This window comes from Eptatretus burgeri, chromosome 11 (assembly GCF_056783735.1).
Source record: "Eptatretus burgeri isolate ZD-2024b chromosome 11, Ebu_testis_v1, whole genome shotgun sequence".
Lineage (NCBI taxonomy): Eukaryota > Metazoa > Chordata > Myxini > Myxiniformes > Myxinidae > Eptatretus > Eptatretus burgeri.
In genome coordinates this window covers 75,178,462-75,199,299 of record NC_140971.1, presented here as the reverse complement: position 1 = coordinate 75,199,299, position 20,838 = coordinate 75,178,462, and the positions used below count along the sequence as shown (strand labels likewise).

General features: G+C 42.2%; 1 protein-coding gene across 2 annotated transcripts in view; it reads right to left on the bottom strand.

The window, feature by feature from the left end:
* Positions 1-13,742: 13,742 nt before the first annotated feature.
* LOC147017404 (transcription factor E2F6-like) overlaps positions 13,743-20,838 on the bottom strand; it is an 82,928-nt gene continuing 75,832 nt past the window's right edge. For both annotated transcript variants that reach the window (XM_085847029.1, XM_085847030.1), the window contains exon 7: positions 13,743-15,405. In XM_085847029.1, the coding sequence (XP_085703155.1) occupies positions 15,101-15,405 (305 nt within the window). In that variant the 3' untranslated portion in view covers positions 13,743-15,100. The remainder of the gene's footprint in view (positions 15,406-20,838) is intronic.

Sequence of the window (20,838 nt, the reverse complement as noted above, 5' to 3'; positions counted from 1 at the left end):
AAAAAAAAAATTGAGATTTGTTCTACCCTTATTATCAGTATTAAAATGGCGATTTCAGTTAATACAATGGCGATTTCGATGAAACTTGGTTGGTGCGTTCATACCATGACTGAGTTGTGTGCAAATGAGAACCGTTGCCATGGACCCATCCGTTGCTGAGCAACGGACCTTTGAAATTTTGAAAAATCAAAAAAATTAATTTTTTCGAAAATCAAAAATCGGGCCACGAGCGACTGTGGGCAGTACATTCAGCCATATTGTCAAAAATTTCCAGCCGGATCCTATGAAAACTGTCGGAGAATATCGACTTTAAATGAACCCTGGTCGAAAACAATAAAAAAAAAACGAAGTTCGTTATGTCTCAGAGACTATGAGTCAGATATATATGAAACTGGTATGGTAGGTTCATGGTATGTCCAAGTTTTGTGTGAGAAAGAACCGTTGCAATGGACCCCTCCATTGCCGAGCTACGGCCGAAAAACCTCTAAATGTGGGGGTATTATAACAAAAAAAACAATCTGCAGCATTAACCCTTGAAGCTAGAATCATGAATTTTCTTGTGCTTAATCCTCAGGTCATTCCCAATCGAAAGGGCCCATGGCGTCAGGTTCTATAGGGTAGGCGACCACCCATGTCCGTCTACCGTCTTGTCTGTCTGTATGTATGTCTGTTCGGTCCAGTGCTCCGTTAATACAATGGCGATTTCGATGAAACTTGGTTGGTAGGTTCACACCATGACCTAGTTTTGTGCAAATGAGAACCGTTGCCATGGACCCATCCGTTTCCTCGCAACGGACCTTTGAAATTTCCAAATAAATCTCAAAAATTAATTTTTTCAAAAATCAAAAATCAGGCCACAAACGACTGTGGGCAGTACATTCAGCCATATTGTCAAAAATTTCCAGCAGGATCCTATGAAAACTGTCGGAGAAGATAGGCTTTGAATGAACCCTGGTCAAAAACAATAAAAAAACGAAGTTCCTTGTATCTCAGAGACTGAGTCAGATATACATGAAACTGGTATGGTAGGTTCCTGGTATGTCCAAGTTTTGTGTGAGAAAGAACCGTTGCTATGGACCCCTCCGTTGCCTAGCAACGACAGAAAAACCTCTAAATGTGGGGGGTATTTTAACGAAAAAACAACCTGCAGCATTAACCCTTGAAGCTAGAATCATGAATTTTCTTGTGCTTAATCCTCGGGTCATTCCCCATCGAACGGGCCCATCGTGCCAGGTTCTATTGGGTAGTCAACTACCCATGTCCGCCTACCGGGTTGTCTTTCTTATTCCCTGAAAAATCCAGCCTATCTCTTTGCTGATGATTGCATCCTCTACCCTATCATATCTCATCCTCCAAACAGTCAGTCAGCAGCCTCTTTCTTCTCTGCAGACATTGACTGGATCAGGAGCTGAAGGCCAGGGGCCATACCCGATTTCTGGTGGTTTTGGGTACTTCGTCTGTTCGAAAATGTTCATTTCTGTCTGGTGTTAAGCCCGTGAGGGCAGACAATCACGAAGGTGGATGTCGATTCTGAAAGGTGGTGCAATTATTTTTTATTGAGGAATAAAGTCTGCTTGTACATTTCGTCCTACATGAAGACCTCTGTGTTAGTTTTACACATTTCTATTGAAAAATTTTGATGAAAGAATGTCTGGATGAAGATTTAATATGTAATTGGGTAGTCGATGTAGTCGAAAAAAAAAATCTCAAATTTTTTTTTTGAGATTTTTTTCCCATATATTTATTTTTTTTATTTATATTATTACCCTTAGTTGTTGGTCGTGGTGTCGATCTGTCCGTGTGTGTGTTTGTCGGGGGTTTTTGACCCCCTTGCAGTTGTTCAATTTTGATGAAATTTGGGTGGTAGGAACAGTTTATGACCTCGTTGTGCCGGGTAGGTACTGGTTGCTGACGCCCCTTTGGTTGCCAAGCAACGGGACTTTGAAATTTTTGAAAAATCATAAAAAAATAATTTTTTCGAAAATCAAAAATCAAAGGATGATCGTTTGTGGGCAACACATTCAGCCTCTTTGACAAAAAAAAATTCAGCCCGCTCCCATGAAAACTGGCGGAGAAGATAGACTTTGAATGTTCCCTGGTCGAAAAAAACAAAAAAACGAAGTTCCGTATATCTCAGAGACTATGAGTCAGACATACATGAAACTGGTATGGTAGGTTACTGGTATGTCCTTGTTATGTGTGTGAAAGAACCGTTGCTATCGACGCTTTTGTTGGCTTGTAATGGCTGAAAAACGACTAAATTCGACTTGATCGACTACCCATGTCCGCCTACCGGCTTGTCTGTCTGTATGTATGTATGACTGTTCGGTCCAGTGCTCCGACAATACTGTGGCGATTTCGATGAAACTTGGTTGGTAGGTTCACACCATGACCAAGTTGTGTGCAAATGAGAACCGTTCCTATGGACCCATCCGTTGCCGAGCAACGGACCTTTGAAATTTCCAAAAAAATCTCAAAAATGTATTTTTTCGAAAATCAAAAATCGGGCCACAACCGACTGTGTGCAGTACATTCAGCCATATTGTCAAAAATTTCCAGCCGGATCCTATGAAAACTGTCGGAGAAGATAGAATTAGAATGAACCCTAGTCGAAAACAATAAAAAAATGAAGTTCATTATATCTCAGAGACTATGAGTCAGATGTACATAAAACTGGTATGCTAGGTTCATAATATGTCCGAGTTACGTGTGAAAAAGAACCGTTGCCATGGATCTCTCCGTTGCCTCGCAACGGCCGAAAAACCTCCAAATGTGGGTGTATTTTAACGAAAAAACAATCTGCAGCATTAACCCTTGAAGCTGGAATCATGAATTTTCTTGTGCTTAATCCTCAGGTCATTCCCCATCGAACGGGCCCATCGTGTCACGTTCTATTGGGTAGTCGACTACCCACGTCCGCCAACCGGCTTGTCTGTTCAGCAGTCGATGTCGTCGAAAAAAAAATCTGCAAAAAATTTTTTTTGAGATTTTTTTTCCAACCTTATTTGTTGGTGTGGTGTCGGTCTGTCCGTGTGTGTGTTTGTCGGGGTTTTTTGACCCCCTTGCAGTTGTTCGATTTTGATGAAATTTGGGTGGTAGGACCAGTTTATGACCTCGTTGTGCCGCGTAGGTACTGGTTGCTAATGCCCCTTTGGTTTCCGAGCAACGGGACTTTGAAATTTTTGAAAAATCCTAAAAAATTTATTTTTTCGAAAATCAAAAATCAAACGATGACCATTTGTGGGCAACACATTCAGCCTCCTTCACAAAAAATTCAGCCCGCTCCCATGAAAACTGGCGGAGAAGATAGACTTTGAATGAACCCTGGTCGAAAAAATCAAAAAAACGAAGTTCGTTATATCTCAGAGACTATAAGTCAGAAATACATGAAACTGGTATGGTAGGTTCATGGAATGTCCGAGTTATGTGTGAAGAAGAACCGTTGCTATGGACGCTTTTGTTGGCTCGTAACGGCTGAAAAACGACTAAATTCGACTTGATCGACTATCCATGTCCACGTACCGGTTTGTCTGTTGGGGAGTCGATCCAGTCGAAAAAAAAAAAATTGAAATTTGTTCTACCCTTATTATCAGTTTTTCCCTCGATATGTTTGTCTGTCTGTCTGTCCCTCTGTTCAGTCCAGTGCTCCGTTAATGCAATGGCGATTTCAATGAAACTTGGTTGGTAGGTTCACACCATGACCCAGTTGTGTGCAAATGAGAACCGTTGCTATGGACATCACCGTTGCCTCGCAACGGGACTTTGAAATTTTTGAAAAATCATGAAAAAAATTATTTTTTCGAAAATCAAAAATCGGGCCACAATCGACTGTGGGCAGTACATTCAGCCATATTGTCAAAAATTTCCAGCAGGATCCTATGAAAACTGTCAGAGAAGATAGACTTTGAATGAACCCTGGTGGAAAACAATAAAAAAACGAAGTTCGTTATATCTCAGAGACTATGAGTCAGATATACATGAAACTGGTATGGTAGGTTCATGGTATGTCCGAGTTATGTGTGAGAAAGAACCGTTGCTATGGACCCATCAGTTGCCTAGCAACGGACCTTTGAAATTTTCAAAAAATCTCAATTTATTTTTTCGAAAATCAAAAATCAGGCCAAGAGCGACTGTGGGCAGTACATTCAGCCATATTGTCAAAAATTTCCAGCCGGATCCTATGAAAACTGTCTGAGAAGATAGACTTTGAATGGACCCTGGTCGAAAACAATAAAAAAATGAAGTTCGTTATATCTCAGAGACTATGAGTCAGATGTACATAAAACTTGTATGGTAGGTTCACGGTATGTCCTAGTCATGTGTGAGAAATAACCGTTGCTATGGACCCCTCCCTTGCCTAGCAACGGCCGAAAAACCTCCAAATGTGGGGGTATTTTAACGAAAAAACAACCTGCAGCATTAACCCTTGAAGCTAGAATCATGAATTTTCTTGTGCTTAATCCTCAGGTCATTCCCTATCGAACAGGCCCATCGCGTCAGGTTCTATTGGGTAGTCGACTTCCCATGTCCGCCTACCAGCTTGTTTCTAAATCTTTCATTCTTAGATATCAATCACAAATCAATACTGTTGAAATTTGGCAAAAGATTGATGGAAAATGCACTTCATACCTCCACCACTGAAAGTGGAAGGAGGTTCTGGTTTCCCCTTTATTTGTTTATGTGTGTGCAGGACATCACAAAGTTGTGGACGGATTTGCATGAAATTTGGTGGACAGGTTCGGTGTGTGACAAGGACGAACCAGTTAGATTTTGGTGAAGATCCAGATCCTGATCTGGATCGGATAATTTTTTAAAGTGATTCTTCACCATTGAGAGATAGGGAGAAAAACGATATATAGCACGATATCTCAAAAAGTTATTGTGCTCGATATGTTCTACTGGATCAGGCATTGTGTGGCGGAGGTCTGTGTTCTTGCAAGTGCCCTCTGAGTGGTTGAATATGAAAAAAATTCAAACTGTATTCCCCATGGTGAGTCAATCAGATGTGTGAAGTTTTGCATCAATTGTTCAGTGGTTCTGGAGATTTTATTTTTTATTTTTTTCAATCCAATATGGCCACCAGACCATGTGACCAATGACGTCATAAATTCAATTCGCTGAGATTGGGTCGTAGATCGGATATTCGAAGTTTCAGATATTTTGGATAAGGATTTTGATTCAACCAATTATGGCTGGAATGCCACTTCACTGATGACATCATCGTTATCATCCTATATATACCCCATGGGGAGTTTATGACAAATGCCATGTTTAAATTTTTTGTTGTTGAGCTGTTTCAGAGCAAACAATAAGCCTGGTGTTGGCTTAGTGGTTAGGGCGGCAGCTTGGGATCCGAGGGTCCTGAGTTCAAGCCCTGTTGGCCGCTGAATTAAATACACCAGGAGGTTGACTCAACCTGTCATCCTTCTGAGGTCAGCAAAATGAGTACCAGTGCACTGGTAAGGGGGACACTGAATCAGCGGCATAGCCGCGTCCCAACCAATGATGCAACCAGCAGCCATAGGCTGCACGAGAGAGAGAGAGAGAGAGAGAGAGAGAGAGAGAGAGAGAGAGAGAGAGAGAGAGAGAGAGAGAGAGAGAGAGAGAGAGAGAGATAAAACGATGTCCAGTTTTTTCCTCCCTTTAATCCAATATGGCTGCCATACCATGTGACATCCATCAGTGTTATCAATAGAATAGTCTCCTTTGGGGATTCTCTCCTATATTTAAAGTTTCGCATTGATCGGACAAGCAGAGAAAAACATTTTAAAAGTGACAAGTCTGAAGATGACGATGGTTCACGAGCGGTATTTGATGATGCAGATTGTTTCAGAAGTCAAGGATGAGACAATGTGATAATTTTTGACCAAGTTATAAAAATGATCAACATGATGTGGTACTTGTGACGGTTACAGCTGCAAAATGTCGAAAACCTGGTTTCGTTCAACAACTTTGAAAATTTGACCTTTGTGAACTTTAAAGGTCAAGGATTATGACCTTTGGTGCAAAACTTCCTCTGGAAAATTCCAGAAACAATATAACATCATATAGGCTGTATGGCGTTTCGCACTCCTCGGATTATCCACACTTTGATGAAATCAGTGTAAGAACAAATTTGAAGGGGGTGCCACGGGCAACGTGTTCGAGATAGAGCAAAATGGTATCAGGATTTTAGGTGGGGAAATGACCTCAAGATTATGCATAAAAAATATTGTCATCCTAGCTCTCAAAGTTTGGGTGGTCATATGATTTTTATGTCAAAATTTGCAATTTTCTAAGTTCGTGACCTTGTGACCTTGAACTTGGGAAGAAAATGAAAAATCGAGCTTCGTGGGGCTTTGCAGGTGCCATTGGGCTAATCAAATACCGAAACCTCTGCCAGATTCGACAAACCCCCTCAGAGAAGATGTAACTTGAAATCAGCTACCCCCTAAAAACACGTTTTTTGGGCGTGGCTCCACCCATAATGGGCGCAGCATGCCTATTCTCAGGAAAACACAACTAGATCATGATATAAACCTCCCACCAAAATTTTATCAGGATCGGATCAAAACCCACGGAGCGATGCTGGGGCCTGACAGACAGACAAGCCGCTAGGTGGACATGGGTAGTCGACTACCCACTAGAACCTGACGCGATGGGCCCGTTTGATGGGGAATGACGTGTAGATCAAGCACAAGAAAATTCATGATTCTAGCTTCAAGGGTTAATGCTGCAGGTTGTTTTTTCGTTAAAATACCCCCACATTTGGAGGTTTTTCGGCCGTTGCTCGGCAACGGAGGGTTCCATTGCAACGGTTATTTCTCATACATAACGAGGACATACCACGAACCTACCATACCAGTTTCATGTATATCTGACTCGTAGTCTCTGCGATATAACGAACTTCGTTTTTTTTTTTTTTTATAATTTTCGACCAGGGTTCATTCAAAGTCTATCTTCTCCGACAGTTTTCATAGGATCCGGCTGAAAATTTTTGACAATATGGCTGAATGTACTGCCCACAGTTGCTCCTGGCCCGATTTTTTGATTTTCGAAAAAATTAATTTTTTATGATTTAACAAAATAATTCAAAGTCCCGTTACTAGGCAACGGTGGTGTCCAGAGCAACGGTTCTCATTTGTACACAATGAGGTCATGGTATGAACCTACCAACCAAGTTTCATGAAAATCGCCATTGTATTAACGGAGCACTGGAACGAACAGAGGGACAGACAGACAAACAAGCCGGTAGGCGAACATGGGTTGTCGGCTCTTGCTCGGCAATGGAGGGGCGCATAGCAACGGTTCTTTCTCACACATAACTAGGACATACCATGAACCTACCATACCAGTTTCATGTATATCTGACTAATAGGCTCTGAGATATAACGAACTTCGTTTTTTTATTGTTTTCCACCAGGGTTCATTCAAAGTCTATCTTCTCCGACAGTTTTCATAGGATCCGGCTGGAAATTTTTGACAATATGGCTGAATGTAGTGCCCACAGTCGCTCGTGGCCCGATTTTTGATTTTCGAAAAAATTAATTTTTGAGATTTTTTTGAAAATTTCAAAGGTCCGTTGCTGGGCAACTGATGGGTCCTCAGCAACGGTTCTCATTTGCACACAACTAGGTCATGGTGTGAACCTACCAACCAAGTTTCATCAAAATCGCCATTGTATTAACGGAGAACTGGACCGAACAGAGGGACAGACAGACAAACATATTGACAGAAATACTGACAATAAGGGAAGAACAAATCTCAATATTTTTTTTTTGAAAAAAAAAATTTCTGACGAGATCGACGACCCAACATATCGATGGAAATACTGATAATAATGGTAGAACAAATTTCAAAAAAAAAATTTTTTGAATTTATTTTTTTTTGACTCGATCGACTACCTGACAGACAGACAAACCCGCAGGCGGACATGGGTAGTCGATCAAGTCGAATTTAGTCGTTTTTCAGCTGTTACTAGCCAGCATAAGCGTCCATAGCAACGGTTCTTTCTTACACATAACTAGGACATACCAGGAACCAAACATACCAGTTTCATTTATATCTGACTCATCGTCTCTGAGATATAACGAACTTCATTTTTTTATTGTTTTCGACCAGGGATCATTGAAAGTCTATCTTCTCCGACAGTTTTCATGGGAGCGGGCTGAATTTTTTTGTCAAGGAGGCTGAATGTGTTGCCCACAAGCGACCATCGTTTGATTTTTGATTTTCGAAAAAATTAATTTTTTAGGATTTTTCAAAAATTTCAGTCTTGTTGCTCGGCAACCAAAGGGGCGTCAGCAACCAGTACCTACGCGGCACAACGAGGTCATAAACTGGTCCTACCACCCAAATTTCGTCAAATCGAACAACTGCAAGGGGGTCAAAAACCCCCGACAAACACACACACGGACAGACCGACACCACGACCAACAACTAAGGGTATAGAAAAAAAAATCTGAAAAAACATTTTTTTGAGATTTTTTTTCGACTACGACTCCCCAATATATATATATATATATATATATATATATATATATATATATATATATATATATATATATATATATATATATATATATATATGTAGCAGATGGCATGGCCATCCCTTCAAAGAGAGTCCTGGCTCACTCTGATGATGAGGTCTGGCATTTGACAGAAACAATGACGCACTGAGATCTTCATCTCTCCCTCCCCTTTTTACAAAATTCAAAATTATTCTTCTTTTTGCACCTTTTTAGTCTTCAAGGGGATGCAAGACGATTGCAACACTGAGTGTGTGTTTTTGGTTCACGCATCAGTAAGTGACCACTATATTCGTTATGGGTGTGTGTCTGTCTGTCTGTTGGGTAGTCGACTACCCACGTCCACCTACCGGCTTGTCTGTTGGATAGTCGATGTGGTCGAAAAAAAAAATCTCAAAAATTTTTTTTTTTGATATTTTTTTTTCCACCCTTATTTGTTGGTCATGGTGTCGGTCTGTCCGTGTGTGTTTGTCGGGGTTTTTTGAGCCCCTAGCAGTTGTTCGATTTTGATGAAATTTGGGTGGAAGGACCAGTTTATGACCTCGTTGTGCCGCGTCGGTACTGGTTGCGAACGCCCCTTTGGTTGCCGAGCAACGGGACTTTGAAATTTTTGAAAAATCCAAAAAAAAATATTTTTTCTAAAATCAAAAATCGGGCGACGACCGACTGTGGGCAGTACATTCAGCCATATTGTCAAAATTTTCCAGCCGGATCCTATGAAAACTGTCGGAGAAGATAGACTTTGAATGAACGCTGGTCGAAAAAAACAAAAAAGCGAAGTTTGTTATGCCTCATAGACAATGAGTCAGACATACATGAAACTGGTATGGTAGGTTCATGGTATATCCTCGTTATGTGTGAGAAAGAACCGTTGCTATGGCCGCTTTTGTTGGCTAGTAACGGCTGAAAAATGACTAAATTCGACTTGATCGACTACCCATGTCTGCCTACCGGCTTGTCTGTCTGTCTGTCTGCTGGGCAGTCGATCTCGTCGAAAAATAAAGAAATTCAAAAAAAAAAATTTGAAATTTGTTCTACCCTTATTATCAGTATTTCCTTCGATATGTTGGGTAGTGGATCGAGTCGAAATTTTTTTTTTTCAAAAAAAAAACAAAATTTGAAATTTGTTCTGTCCTTATTATACACACACACGGACAGACCGACACCACTACCAACAAATAAGGGTATATACAAGCCGGTAGGCGGACATGGGTAGTCGACTAACCAATAGAACCTGACGCGATGGTGACATGGGTAGTCAAGTTCGATGGGGAATGACCTGAGGATTAAGCACAAGAAAATTCATGATTCCAGCTTCAAGGGTTAATGCTGCAGATTGTTTTTTCACTAAAATACCCCCACATTTGGAGGTTTTTCGGCCGTTGCTCGGCAACGGAGGGGTCCATAGACAAAAATTCTTTCTCACACATAACTAGGACATACCATGAACCTACCATACCAGTTTCATGTATATCTGACTCAGTCTCTGAGATATAACGAACTTCGTTTTTTTATTGTTTTCGACCAGGGTTCATTCAAAGTCTATCTTCTCCAACAGTTTTCATTGGATCCGGCTGGAAATTTTTGACATGGCTGAATGTACTGCCCACAGTTGGTCGTGGCCCGATTTTTGATTTTCGAAAAAAAATTTTCTTTTGATTTTGAAAAAATTTCAGTCCTGTTGCTAGGCAACCAAAGGGGCGTTAGCAACCAGTACCTTCACGGCACAACGAGGTCATAAACTGGTCCTTCCACCCAAATTTCATCAAAATCGAACAACTGCAAGAGGGTCAAAAACCCCCGACAAACACACAGACGGACAGACCGACACCATCACCAACAAATAAGGGTAATAGACAATAGACAACAAAAAACAAAAAAAATTTTAATCGAAAAAATTATTTTTGTCGAATTTTTTTTTTCGACTACATCGACTACCCAATTACTGATGAAGATGAGGAACAAGACTGGGCCCAAGACAATGCCTTGCAGCACTCCAGCCTTGACAGGGAGAGGAGATGAGAGGATCCTGTTAAGAGTTGCATGCTGAATTTGGGAGTCGAGTGGTGGCCTGATTTGCCATAAACAGAGAGTTTAGAGATCAAGGCGGATGAAGGGCGAGCGAAGTGCCAGACTGTTTCAAATGCTTGAGATATGTCCAGATGGATGGCCCTGATCTCATGACTGAGGTTGAGGGCTTCCATCCATTGTTGGAAGAGTCGAAGCAACATGTACTGGGTCTGAAACCAAACTGATGATCTGAGATGAAGCCGTAGGAGTAAAGGAAAGATTTTAACTGAATTGCAATGATAGATTCCATGAACTTGCTGATCATTGGAAGCAAGCCTCAACACCTGTAGTTAATAGGATCCGTTTTTGCAACATGTTTCTGTACTTCAATGATGATGGCTAACTTCCAGGAAGATTGAAACTGACCCAGAGAGAATGATGGAGTTAACTTAGGAGAAAGAGGAGGAGCAAGACCAACAGAGCAAGTTTTTAGGACTCATGCACTGATGCCGTGAGGGCCTGTCAGAGAATCGCAGTCTTGGTTTGCCAGAAACCTCTCCACCTTCTCAGATGAGAAAGAGCGTACCCAGGAGCAGTTGGATACGAGGCAGTAGTGTAGGTATATAGTACCAATCAAAAGTTTGGATACACCGACTCATTCAAGGGTTTTTCTTTATTTTTTTTACTATTTTCTACGTTGTAGAATAAGTGAAGACATCAACATTGTGAAATAACACATGTGGAATTATGTAGTAACCAAAAAAAGTGTTAAACAAATCAAAGTATATTTTATATTTTAGATTCTTCAAAGTAGCGACACTTTGCCTTGACGACAGCTTTGCACACTCTTGGCATTCTCTCAACCAGCTTCGTGAGATAACCTGGAATGCTTTTCCAACAGTCTTGAAGGAGTTCCCACATACGCTGAGCACTTGTTGGCTGCTTTTCTTTCACTCTGCAGTTCAACTCATCCCAAACCATCTCGATTGGGTTTTGGCCAGGTGATTGTAGAGGCCAGGTCATCTGATACAGCACTCCATCAATCTATTTCCTGGTCAAATAGCCCGTACACAGCCTGGACGTGTTTTGGGTCATTGTCCTGTTGAAAAACAAATGATGGTCTCACTTAGCGCAAACCAGATGGGATGGCGTATCGCTGCAGAATGTTGTGGGAGCCATGCTGGTTACCTGTGCCTTGAATTCTAAATAAATCACCGACAGTGTCACCAGCAAAGCACCCCCACACCATCACACCTCCTCATCCATGCTTCATGGTGGGAACCACAGGTGCAGAGATCATCTGTTCACCTTCTCTGCATCTCACAAAGACACAGCGGTTGGAACTAAAAATCTCAAATTTGGACTCATCAGACCAAAGGACAGATTTCCACCAGTCTAATGTCCATTGCTCGTGCTTCATGGCCCAAGCAAGTCTCTCCTTCTTATCTGTCTCCTTCAGTAGTGGTTTCTTTGCAGCAATTTGACCATGAAGGCCTGATTCACACAGTCTCCTCTGAACAGATGATGTTGAGATGTGTCTGTTACTTGAACTCTGTGAAGCATTTACTTGGGCTGCAATCTGAGGTGCAGTTAATTGGTGATTTCTGAGGCAGGTAACTCTAATAAACTAATCCTCTGCAGTAGAGGTAACTCTGGGTCTTCATTTCCTGTGGCGGTCCTCATGAGAGCCAGTTTCATCATTGCACTTGATGGTTTTTGCGACTGCACTTGAAGAAACTTTCAAAGTTCTTGAAATTTTCCAGATTGACCTTCATTTCTTCAAGTAATGATGGACTGTCATTTCTCTTTACTTAGTTGAGTTGTTCTTGCCATAATATGGACTACTACAGTCGACAAAAGAAGTCTTTTACCAAATAGGGCTATTTACTGTATACCAACCCTACCTTGTCACAACACAACTGATTGGCTCAAACACATTAAGAAGGAAAGGAATTCCACAAATTAACTTTTAACAAGGCACACCTGTTAATGGAAAAGCATTCCAGGTGACTACTCATGAAGCTGGTTAAGAGAATGCCAAGAGTGTGCAAAGCTGTCATAAGGCAAAGGGTAGCAACTTTGAAGAATCTAAAATATAAAATATTTTTTGATTAGTTTAACTTTTTTAGTTACTACATAATTCCATATGTGTTATTTCATAGTTATAATGTAGAAAATAGTAAAAAGAAATATAGAAAAACCCTTGAATGAGTCGGTATGTCCAAACTTTTGACTGGAACTGCATGGGGAGTGAGGGGTTTGGGTACACAAGATGTGGAAGCAAACAGAAATGAGGCATTCAGCCTTCTCACAAGCAGAGTCGGCTGTAGTGCCACTTTATGTGAGGAAATGGATGGAAAGGGAGCATACACCACAGACAGACTTGACAAGGCGTCACCAAGTCTTGGATGAAGGAGACAGGTTTGAGAATTCAGCCTTGAGGTTGGACAGATGATCTTTTCTGGATTTCCTGTGAGGAGCACACACTTGGCCTGGGCCTTGTGGAATGATATGAAGTTGCTTTGAGTCAGATTTTGATAAGGCAAACTGTTTGAAGGTAACTGCCTCATACAGGACACTGTGTACCAAGGGCGAGAGGATTGGCATGATAACTGCAGACGAGATGGTAGAAATCTGTAAAACTCAATCCAAAATCACCCATAATTACTGACTCCAGTGTATCAGAGCAGATTTTAAAAGGTTGCTCAAAATTCTGATAACAACAATAAAAATATTTATTCGCAGTTAGGTTGGAGGTTCGCACTCTTTTCAGAGCTGCGGTGCATTTGACTGATTAAGAAATGTTTCTCAGCTCAAACCAATAATGGTCACCAGTCCGTTGCAGGATACTCGATTGGAGGTGTGGGAATTTGTAATTTGTTTCGGGTGCTGCCAATAACTCACCTCCTCTTCACAAAGGACATCATCTGTCTATAACCTCTACCACTGACCAGTGCTGCCAGACGAGTCATCTGATCGAAGTCTCCGAGGGAAGGTACACACGTTGATGCCTCACCCTGCGTGTGAAACATTGGGATGATAGTATATATCTGGTTCAATATTCAAAGCCAGGGCAAAGAGCGGAGAGTTTTATTTTATTTTTTTTGACTTTATTGTTGGAGTTTTAGACCATCGGTAATAAGAGGCAAGTACGCACGCCTCTGTTACCTGACAGCCGATACAATTTTGAGCACTTACATAACTACAAGTCATTAAACAATGGTGTCGAGCAGAAGGGAAACTCAGTTTATTAACACATACAAGGTACAATGTACAAATCCCTCAAAATTCACACACAAAAATAAAATAAAATAAAATAAACGTGACAAAAAAAAAAGCTTTGCAATTAAACTTTGGAATCCACACCAAAAAACTAGGGTGCTCCATCAACTATTTTAAAGTTTCAGAAAGACATTCATAAATACAAAACTTTGAAACTTTCCCCCCAGTTCAACTATGTACAATCTCAAGACTTATTCATTCTTTCCGATGATAAATTGTGACATTTAACAAATTTCAATCTATTGCAAGAAGAACGTGAAATTTGTGCTAGAAAAACGTGAAATTCGTGCTAGAAAACCTATCCACACTAAACCTTTACCATTGAAAGTGTAAATTGTGACGTGAACGAGGCGAACCCCCCAAAAAAGCCCAAATATTTCTGAATTTAAAACCAGAATCGAGCTTTTAATCAAGCAACGCATTTCGCAATCGAGGTGACCGTGAAAATGGAAGATGCAATGACCAATCGTCAGTTAGCACAACACTCGCAAAGGACCGCAAAGCTCGCAACAGAAGGCAGTCAAACAGTCCTGGTATATTAGAGGTTAGGTCAAAGGCGAGAGTTAGCACTTAATCAATCAGAGGGATCCACCCCATAAGGTCCCCTCATCTGCCAAAGCGCATACGAGGTAAAATATTTTTTTGTTACAGTTCAACCCAATCAACAGGCAAAGCACACATCAATGTCTGTATTTGAGTGGCGACACCTGGGCACGCAGGCCTCCAGAAAGCTCGGCATACTGGCTGGTGTGCAGTGCACGATCACTGCTGAATATGCGAGTGAACCAATGTGCGCATTCGGTCAAAAATTTCACTTTCTTCAGAAAAAAAAAACTCTCCCACATTCACATTTCGTAACCACTCCTGCACAAAATGTGCTGGGAAATAAGAACGATGTGCCGGGTCTACGACGGGGGGTGGGGGGGGGGAAATGGTCTCGTTTACATGGTAGGCTTAGCATAAATCAGAGCACCATGGGAAGAGTTATTAAACAACGATCGTTCCAAAGTTATAGCCTCACCACGGTGTTGGAAGCGTGACCTCGGAGCCATAACTACGGCAGAACACGGCAATGGTAGCCAGTCGTCCCCCAATGCACAAACATAATGTGATGCTACCACCAAATCAGCTGAAGCTCTTTCGGCTTGCTGCAAAGCAAGCTCACAGAACCATCAGTCCATCGTGTAGGTGGCTGTGAACGGTGTGCGACAATTTTGTTTTGGTTCATAAGAGCTCAAAATTATTTGCTTCAATGAGTATTAACGCACAAGACATTGAAAAAAAAAAAGCTATTAAAAGCCTTATAAGCCGATGACGTTTTCTAGATCATTAAAAAGGTCACTTATACCCTCTCCAGCATCAAGGCCCCAAAGGTAATCTTGCACCAGTGGTGGAGACAAAGAAAAGAGGCCGCCTGGTGAACATTGCAGGGACGATGTTGGTAGTGGAGATCTCTGTGGTGAAGTGTGCAGTGGTGGAGAGTGCAATGGTGAGGAGGGCAGAGGTGAGGAGGGCAGAGGTGAAAACCCCAGGGGTGATCTCAAAGGTGAGATTTCTCCAGGCTCACACCCAATGAACGCTGCACGCAGATCTCGCCGTACACCATCTGCACGCAGCCACACATTACATATGTTTCACATTATTACATCACAGAGCCACGCATTGCATGTGTTGCGGTGGGTGTCAGTGTGAACAGGACGACTGGAGTTCCCACGTACCACATGTAATTTTAAAGTAACATCACCAACACATCATGATACTTTACTTCAGTCACCAGCCTTTCCTGAAATTTTGCAAAGTTGCAGCAAATCGAGTGTGCAGGTGTGTGCAGACATATAAACACAGGCCTGCACTCTTGATTTTAAATAGGGTAAGCAATATACGAGAGCCATACCGAAAGTCATGAGCACTTTGATTGTACAGTAAAACAAAGGTAGATGCAAGAAAACTGATATAATAGTAACTAGACATATAATAGTAACCACATTACTTTTTTTTACAAAATCTTCAGAACAATCCACGCATTTGTGCCAGGACTGCACAAGCTTAAAAATCCTGAGTCTGTTACAATACTTCGTAACCAGCGACACACGGCAAACAGATGGTAGTCTGAGGGGGCCAAGTCTGGACTGTACATGGGGGGAGCACATCCCAGCCATTCTGTGAGATTTCCACCAATGTCAGAAGCACATTGTGAGGTCGAGCGTTGTCACGTTGAAAGTACAGCTTTTTTCATCAAGCGCTTTCCCGCAGTGCACGTTTGTTTCCTGAGTGTCTGAACGTAGCGAGGTCAGGTCAGGTATGGCAGCATGTGCCGTAGCAGCACGTCGCTGCGTCCACTCTCCGCCGGTACCCCAGGGGCCTCTGTCTGGCCATCCCCCAGGCAGATGCCTGGCCCATCCCCATCTCCTTGAGATGCTGATCAACCTGCTGCAACTACAAGGCACGTGGTCAACTCGTTAGCCTCCAACACTTACTCCAAGAGGCTCCCACTCCAAGATAATATGGTGAGCAGGATCAGCGTCAGGAAAACGAGCCACATGTCCATACAACTGCAGCTGATGCTCACAAAGTATAGAGGTACTAAATCTCATTTGAGTCTCTCTCAGCAAACACTCATTGGATGCAAACTCTGACCATAGTTGATCCGTAGGCCATAGACCATAGATATTGCCAAGGATTCTCCGAAGGGACCTGTTACTGAAGGAGTTAAGTCTCGATCTCAAATCCCTGGTCCGAGTCCAAGTCACACATCCGTGGAATAAGAATGGAAGGAGGACTTAAAGACTGGACTTTCATCCTCCTATATCGGAACCGACAGCCCCACATCCCGTGATGACGATCCAGTGAATCCATGACTCCCCAGGCCCGGCACAGACGTCTATCGACCTCTGGTTCACAACATTCAGAGACATGAATATCACTGCCAAGATAAGCGAATCTCTCCATGACCTCAACATCTTCACTACAAACAGGTACAGACAAGATAGCAGCATCGAAGATTTAAATGAAAGCCTGGATCTTAGTTTTGACCCAGGAAAGCCACAAACCCAGTGGCTCCAACTCTTAATTTAGCACCTGGAGGGCCCTCATAAGGATATCCATCGTCTCTGCAACGATGACTGCATCATCTGTGAAATCAAGGTCAGAGATTATGACACACACAAGCAATGCACCGCAGCTTGAGCTCTCTGACATCCTCCCCAGAATCCATTCCGTCCAAGCACTGAAGTGTGGGAGCCAGTACACACCCCTGAAAAACTCCAGTAACAACTGGAAATAAGTCAGAGATGGAACCTCCACATCTCACAGCACTCTCAGTACCAGCTGTTGCAGTTGTGGCAATCACCCTTCCCTTTCCAGAGAGGGACAATAAGGCCTCTCTTTCAATCAGTTGGGATGATGCCTGTGCCGCCAAACAGAGCACAGAACTCCATGCAACGACACAAGTAGAGCATTTCCACCAGCCTTGAGAAGTTCAGCATGGATGCTACAGATCCGAGGAGCTTTACCCCATTTCAACCGGTTCACCGCAGCCTGTGTTACCACAAACGATGGCAGTTCAGTTGATTGGAGGGTCAGCAAAGGGATAGTAACACCCCTGACATTCAACTCAACAGCTGGTGGGTCAGCCTGGTACAGCCGCTCAACGTAACAGGCCCAGCAGGCCTTCACTTCACACTCCTCTGTGAAGAACCCACCACCCTCCGCTCTAACTGCAGTACACTGAGGTATGTGCTTGGAGGAACACAATACATGAATTCCTCTAAGCAGGATGAGAATCACTTTACCACAGGTGATGCTCTACCCCTTCACAGATTCCTCGTACATAGGCCTCCTTGTCCACCATCAGCAAACATATGCCTCAACTCCCTGAACAGCTTAGCTCTGCCATTAAGCTGGCCCTGTGACTCTGGTCAATGGTATACAGTGTCTCTTGGGAGACGTTTTTTCTTCACCTGACAATGGGTTCCAAGACAACCACTGGCAACATCAAGGATGGTAGCCGAAAAGGCACTCCACAACTCTTCAGGATCTCCTGAAACACCCAGATCCCCCGATAATTCCCACTCAACCTGTTTGCAAACTCCTCAGCGACCTTGAGCTTGACAACATCCAGTATCGGCTAGGAGGGTACCATTCTCCCGGATATGAGTTGCAACACCGATGTTAAATTTGAGCTGCCACAACCAGAGAGTGCTGCAATACCAATGTTAAAGTGCTGGAGCTAAGATGGCTTTTCCTCCTATCATCAAAGAATGGGGGTCTCAAAGGCTTTGCACCAATCGCGTCATCTGGTGAGCTGTCCTTTGCAGGACAGCTGCACAGGAGATACTCCGAGTTTTATTTGCGTTTTTTTAAAAAGTGTTTTGCGGAATGAAGTGTTTTACGGTGGCCGAAGTGCAAATCCTGCCACCAACCTCCTAGAAAGAGTTAACCCAACTGCAGGTCATCCGCACACAGTTGGGCACCAGAAATGGATGGCCATTGGCTCACAAGAAGCTCCTCCACCCTTTTCCACACAGCTGGTTTCCCTTTTTGGCAGGATATCAACTAATGTGCATCCCTCGGCATCGCAGAAGACGATTCTCATAACTTTGCTGGTGGAGGACTAGTATGGTTCACCAGAGGACCTGGGTTCGATTCCCGGTCTGGGCGTGTAATTTTCCCACATATACAGAGTACATTTGCGTGTTCATTTACACAATTGTATTACTATGCCCCCTGTGGTGTCTGAATAATAGCAGACATGGATTTAACTCCCCACGGGGGGGGGGGGGGGGGAAGACCCTCTCATGGACAGGCTGTCACTGCTCCTATGGTTGCAGACACCATAGCTCTTCCCTGCAGACTTTACTGCAGACACCACAGGGTGGAGAAGGGAAGGAAAACAAATTTACCTGTGCGAACAGTTTTAACCTAAGCATTGCCCAGGTAAAAAAGGAAATTGTAATACCCTCTACCACCACCACCACCACCACCACCAGGTGGCGCTACACGGTACAAATTTACATCAAGATTTATGCGCCCCACATCCCCCCCCCACATGTACCCCCCCCCCCCCCCCGTGTGAAGCCGCAGTCACATAGCCTATGTTAACCCCAACCCAAAGTTGGATTTGTACCCTGAATTTGGAGTTTGTAACTTAAAAGATGTGGCTGTACAAAAGGAACAAGACTACACAGAGACAGAAGCAGATATAAAAGGTCCAAGTGGTCTAAAGCTCAAATTGGTTAAGGGTCGAATCTGTCAAAAGGGTGTAAGGGATTTGAATAGTGTTAAGGTCTGAGGGGTCTAAAGGGACTTAAGCAGTGTAAAGGTCAAAAGGTTCTCTGGGTCAAAAGGGTAGAAAAGGTCTAAAGCAATGGTTCTCAACCTTTTTTTGCCCCATGCACCCTTTTCACCATATGTCAGAATGTCATTCCCCCCTTTCTAAGATTGTCTGACTCAAAATATGCATTCCAAATAATATGCATATAATATTGAAAATCTTTTATTTTTTCTATATAAGTACATATACATTTACTTGGATTATTTTTATAGTGGAGTTTTACAAATTTAATAGCAATAGAAAATGTTCATGGATTTTAAAACTTGAATAAAAGTAGTTTTTTTTAATATTCATAACTAATTACTTAACAGACTAAAGTTACTGAAGCATAAGTACTTCAATAGAATGCCAGTGTATTGTAATTCATTTTATTCTGATGAAGATTACAGTCAATGAGAAACCTGTGATTGTTTTTTATTCGCCAATTCTTGGATATGCGGAAGAGTGCTTGAAAAGGCACAACGCAGGTCATTTTCAACCTCCAATCTACTTCGTTGCTTCGTTTTCATTTGCAACAGAGTTGAAAAGCCTGACTCACAAAGATATGTCGCCACAAATGGAAGCAATGCATGGATAGCTCTTTCTGCCACTTTTGGGTAGGAATCGCACATCAAGGGCCAAAATTCTGTGATTGATTTCTCATCGAACATATCTCTTGCTCCCGAATCAGTCTTCAGCTCCAGAAATTCATCTTCACAATCATCAGGAACTTTTTCAACTGACAATTTAAATGGATTTCGCACGAAATTCAACTCCTCATCACTGAGTTCAGGAAAATATCAGCTGAATTCATTTTCCAATGCTGCAAAATTTCATTTTTTGCAAATTCTGGAAGCACTTTGTCTTCACCACCAGCAACAAGAATTGATAACAGTTTCTCAAACATTGCAACATTTTTCATCTTGACCTTTCTCTTCCAATTTTCCAGCTTGCTTATGAAAGCTTTCAATGAATCCATGAATTTTATGGTGTTTGTATTCCTTCCTTGCACCTGAACATTCAGTTTATTCAGCTGCTCAAAATGTCAACCAAATAGGCAAGGTACATGATCCATTCCTCATCATCCAGCCAGGCAAAAAATTCCATCTTACCCTGAACTTCAAAAAATAATTTGAGCTCATCTCTAAACTCAAATTCTCGCTCAGTTACATTTTCTCTTGAAAGCCATCGAAAATTTGTGTGGAAAAGAAGCAAATGATGGCCTGCACCCATGTCAATACAAAACTGCTTGAAAAGTCGTGAGTTGAGAGCTCCTCCTTTGACAAAATTCACAATTTGAATTGTTTGATCCAAAACCTTCCCTCATGGAGCTGGAAGTGTTTTTGAGGCCAGTGCCTGATGATGGATCATACAATGAATGCCTTTCACGTTTGGAGCTCGCTTTTTCACACAAACTTTAAATCCAGATTTTGTCCCCAACATAGCTGGTGCTCTATCTGTACAGCACCCACAGACATTATCCCACAAAAGATTTTCTGATTCAAAGAAAGATGAAATCTTTTCCAAAATATCTGAGGCCTTGGTAGTTGTTTCAAGAGGAGAACAAAAGAGAAACTCCTCTTTAAATGAACCTGAGTGAACATATCTTGCAAACACCAGCAACTGGGAACACGATGCCGCATCAGTCGATTTATCAAGTTGAATTAAAAATAAGCCAAATGCTGCAGACTTGATCTCCTGCACAACTTGATCCTTGATGTCAATGGC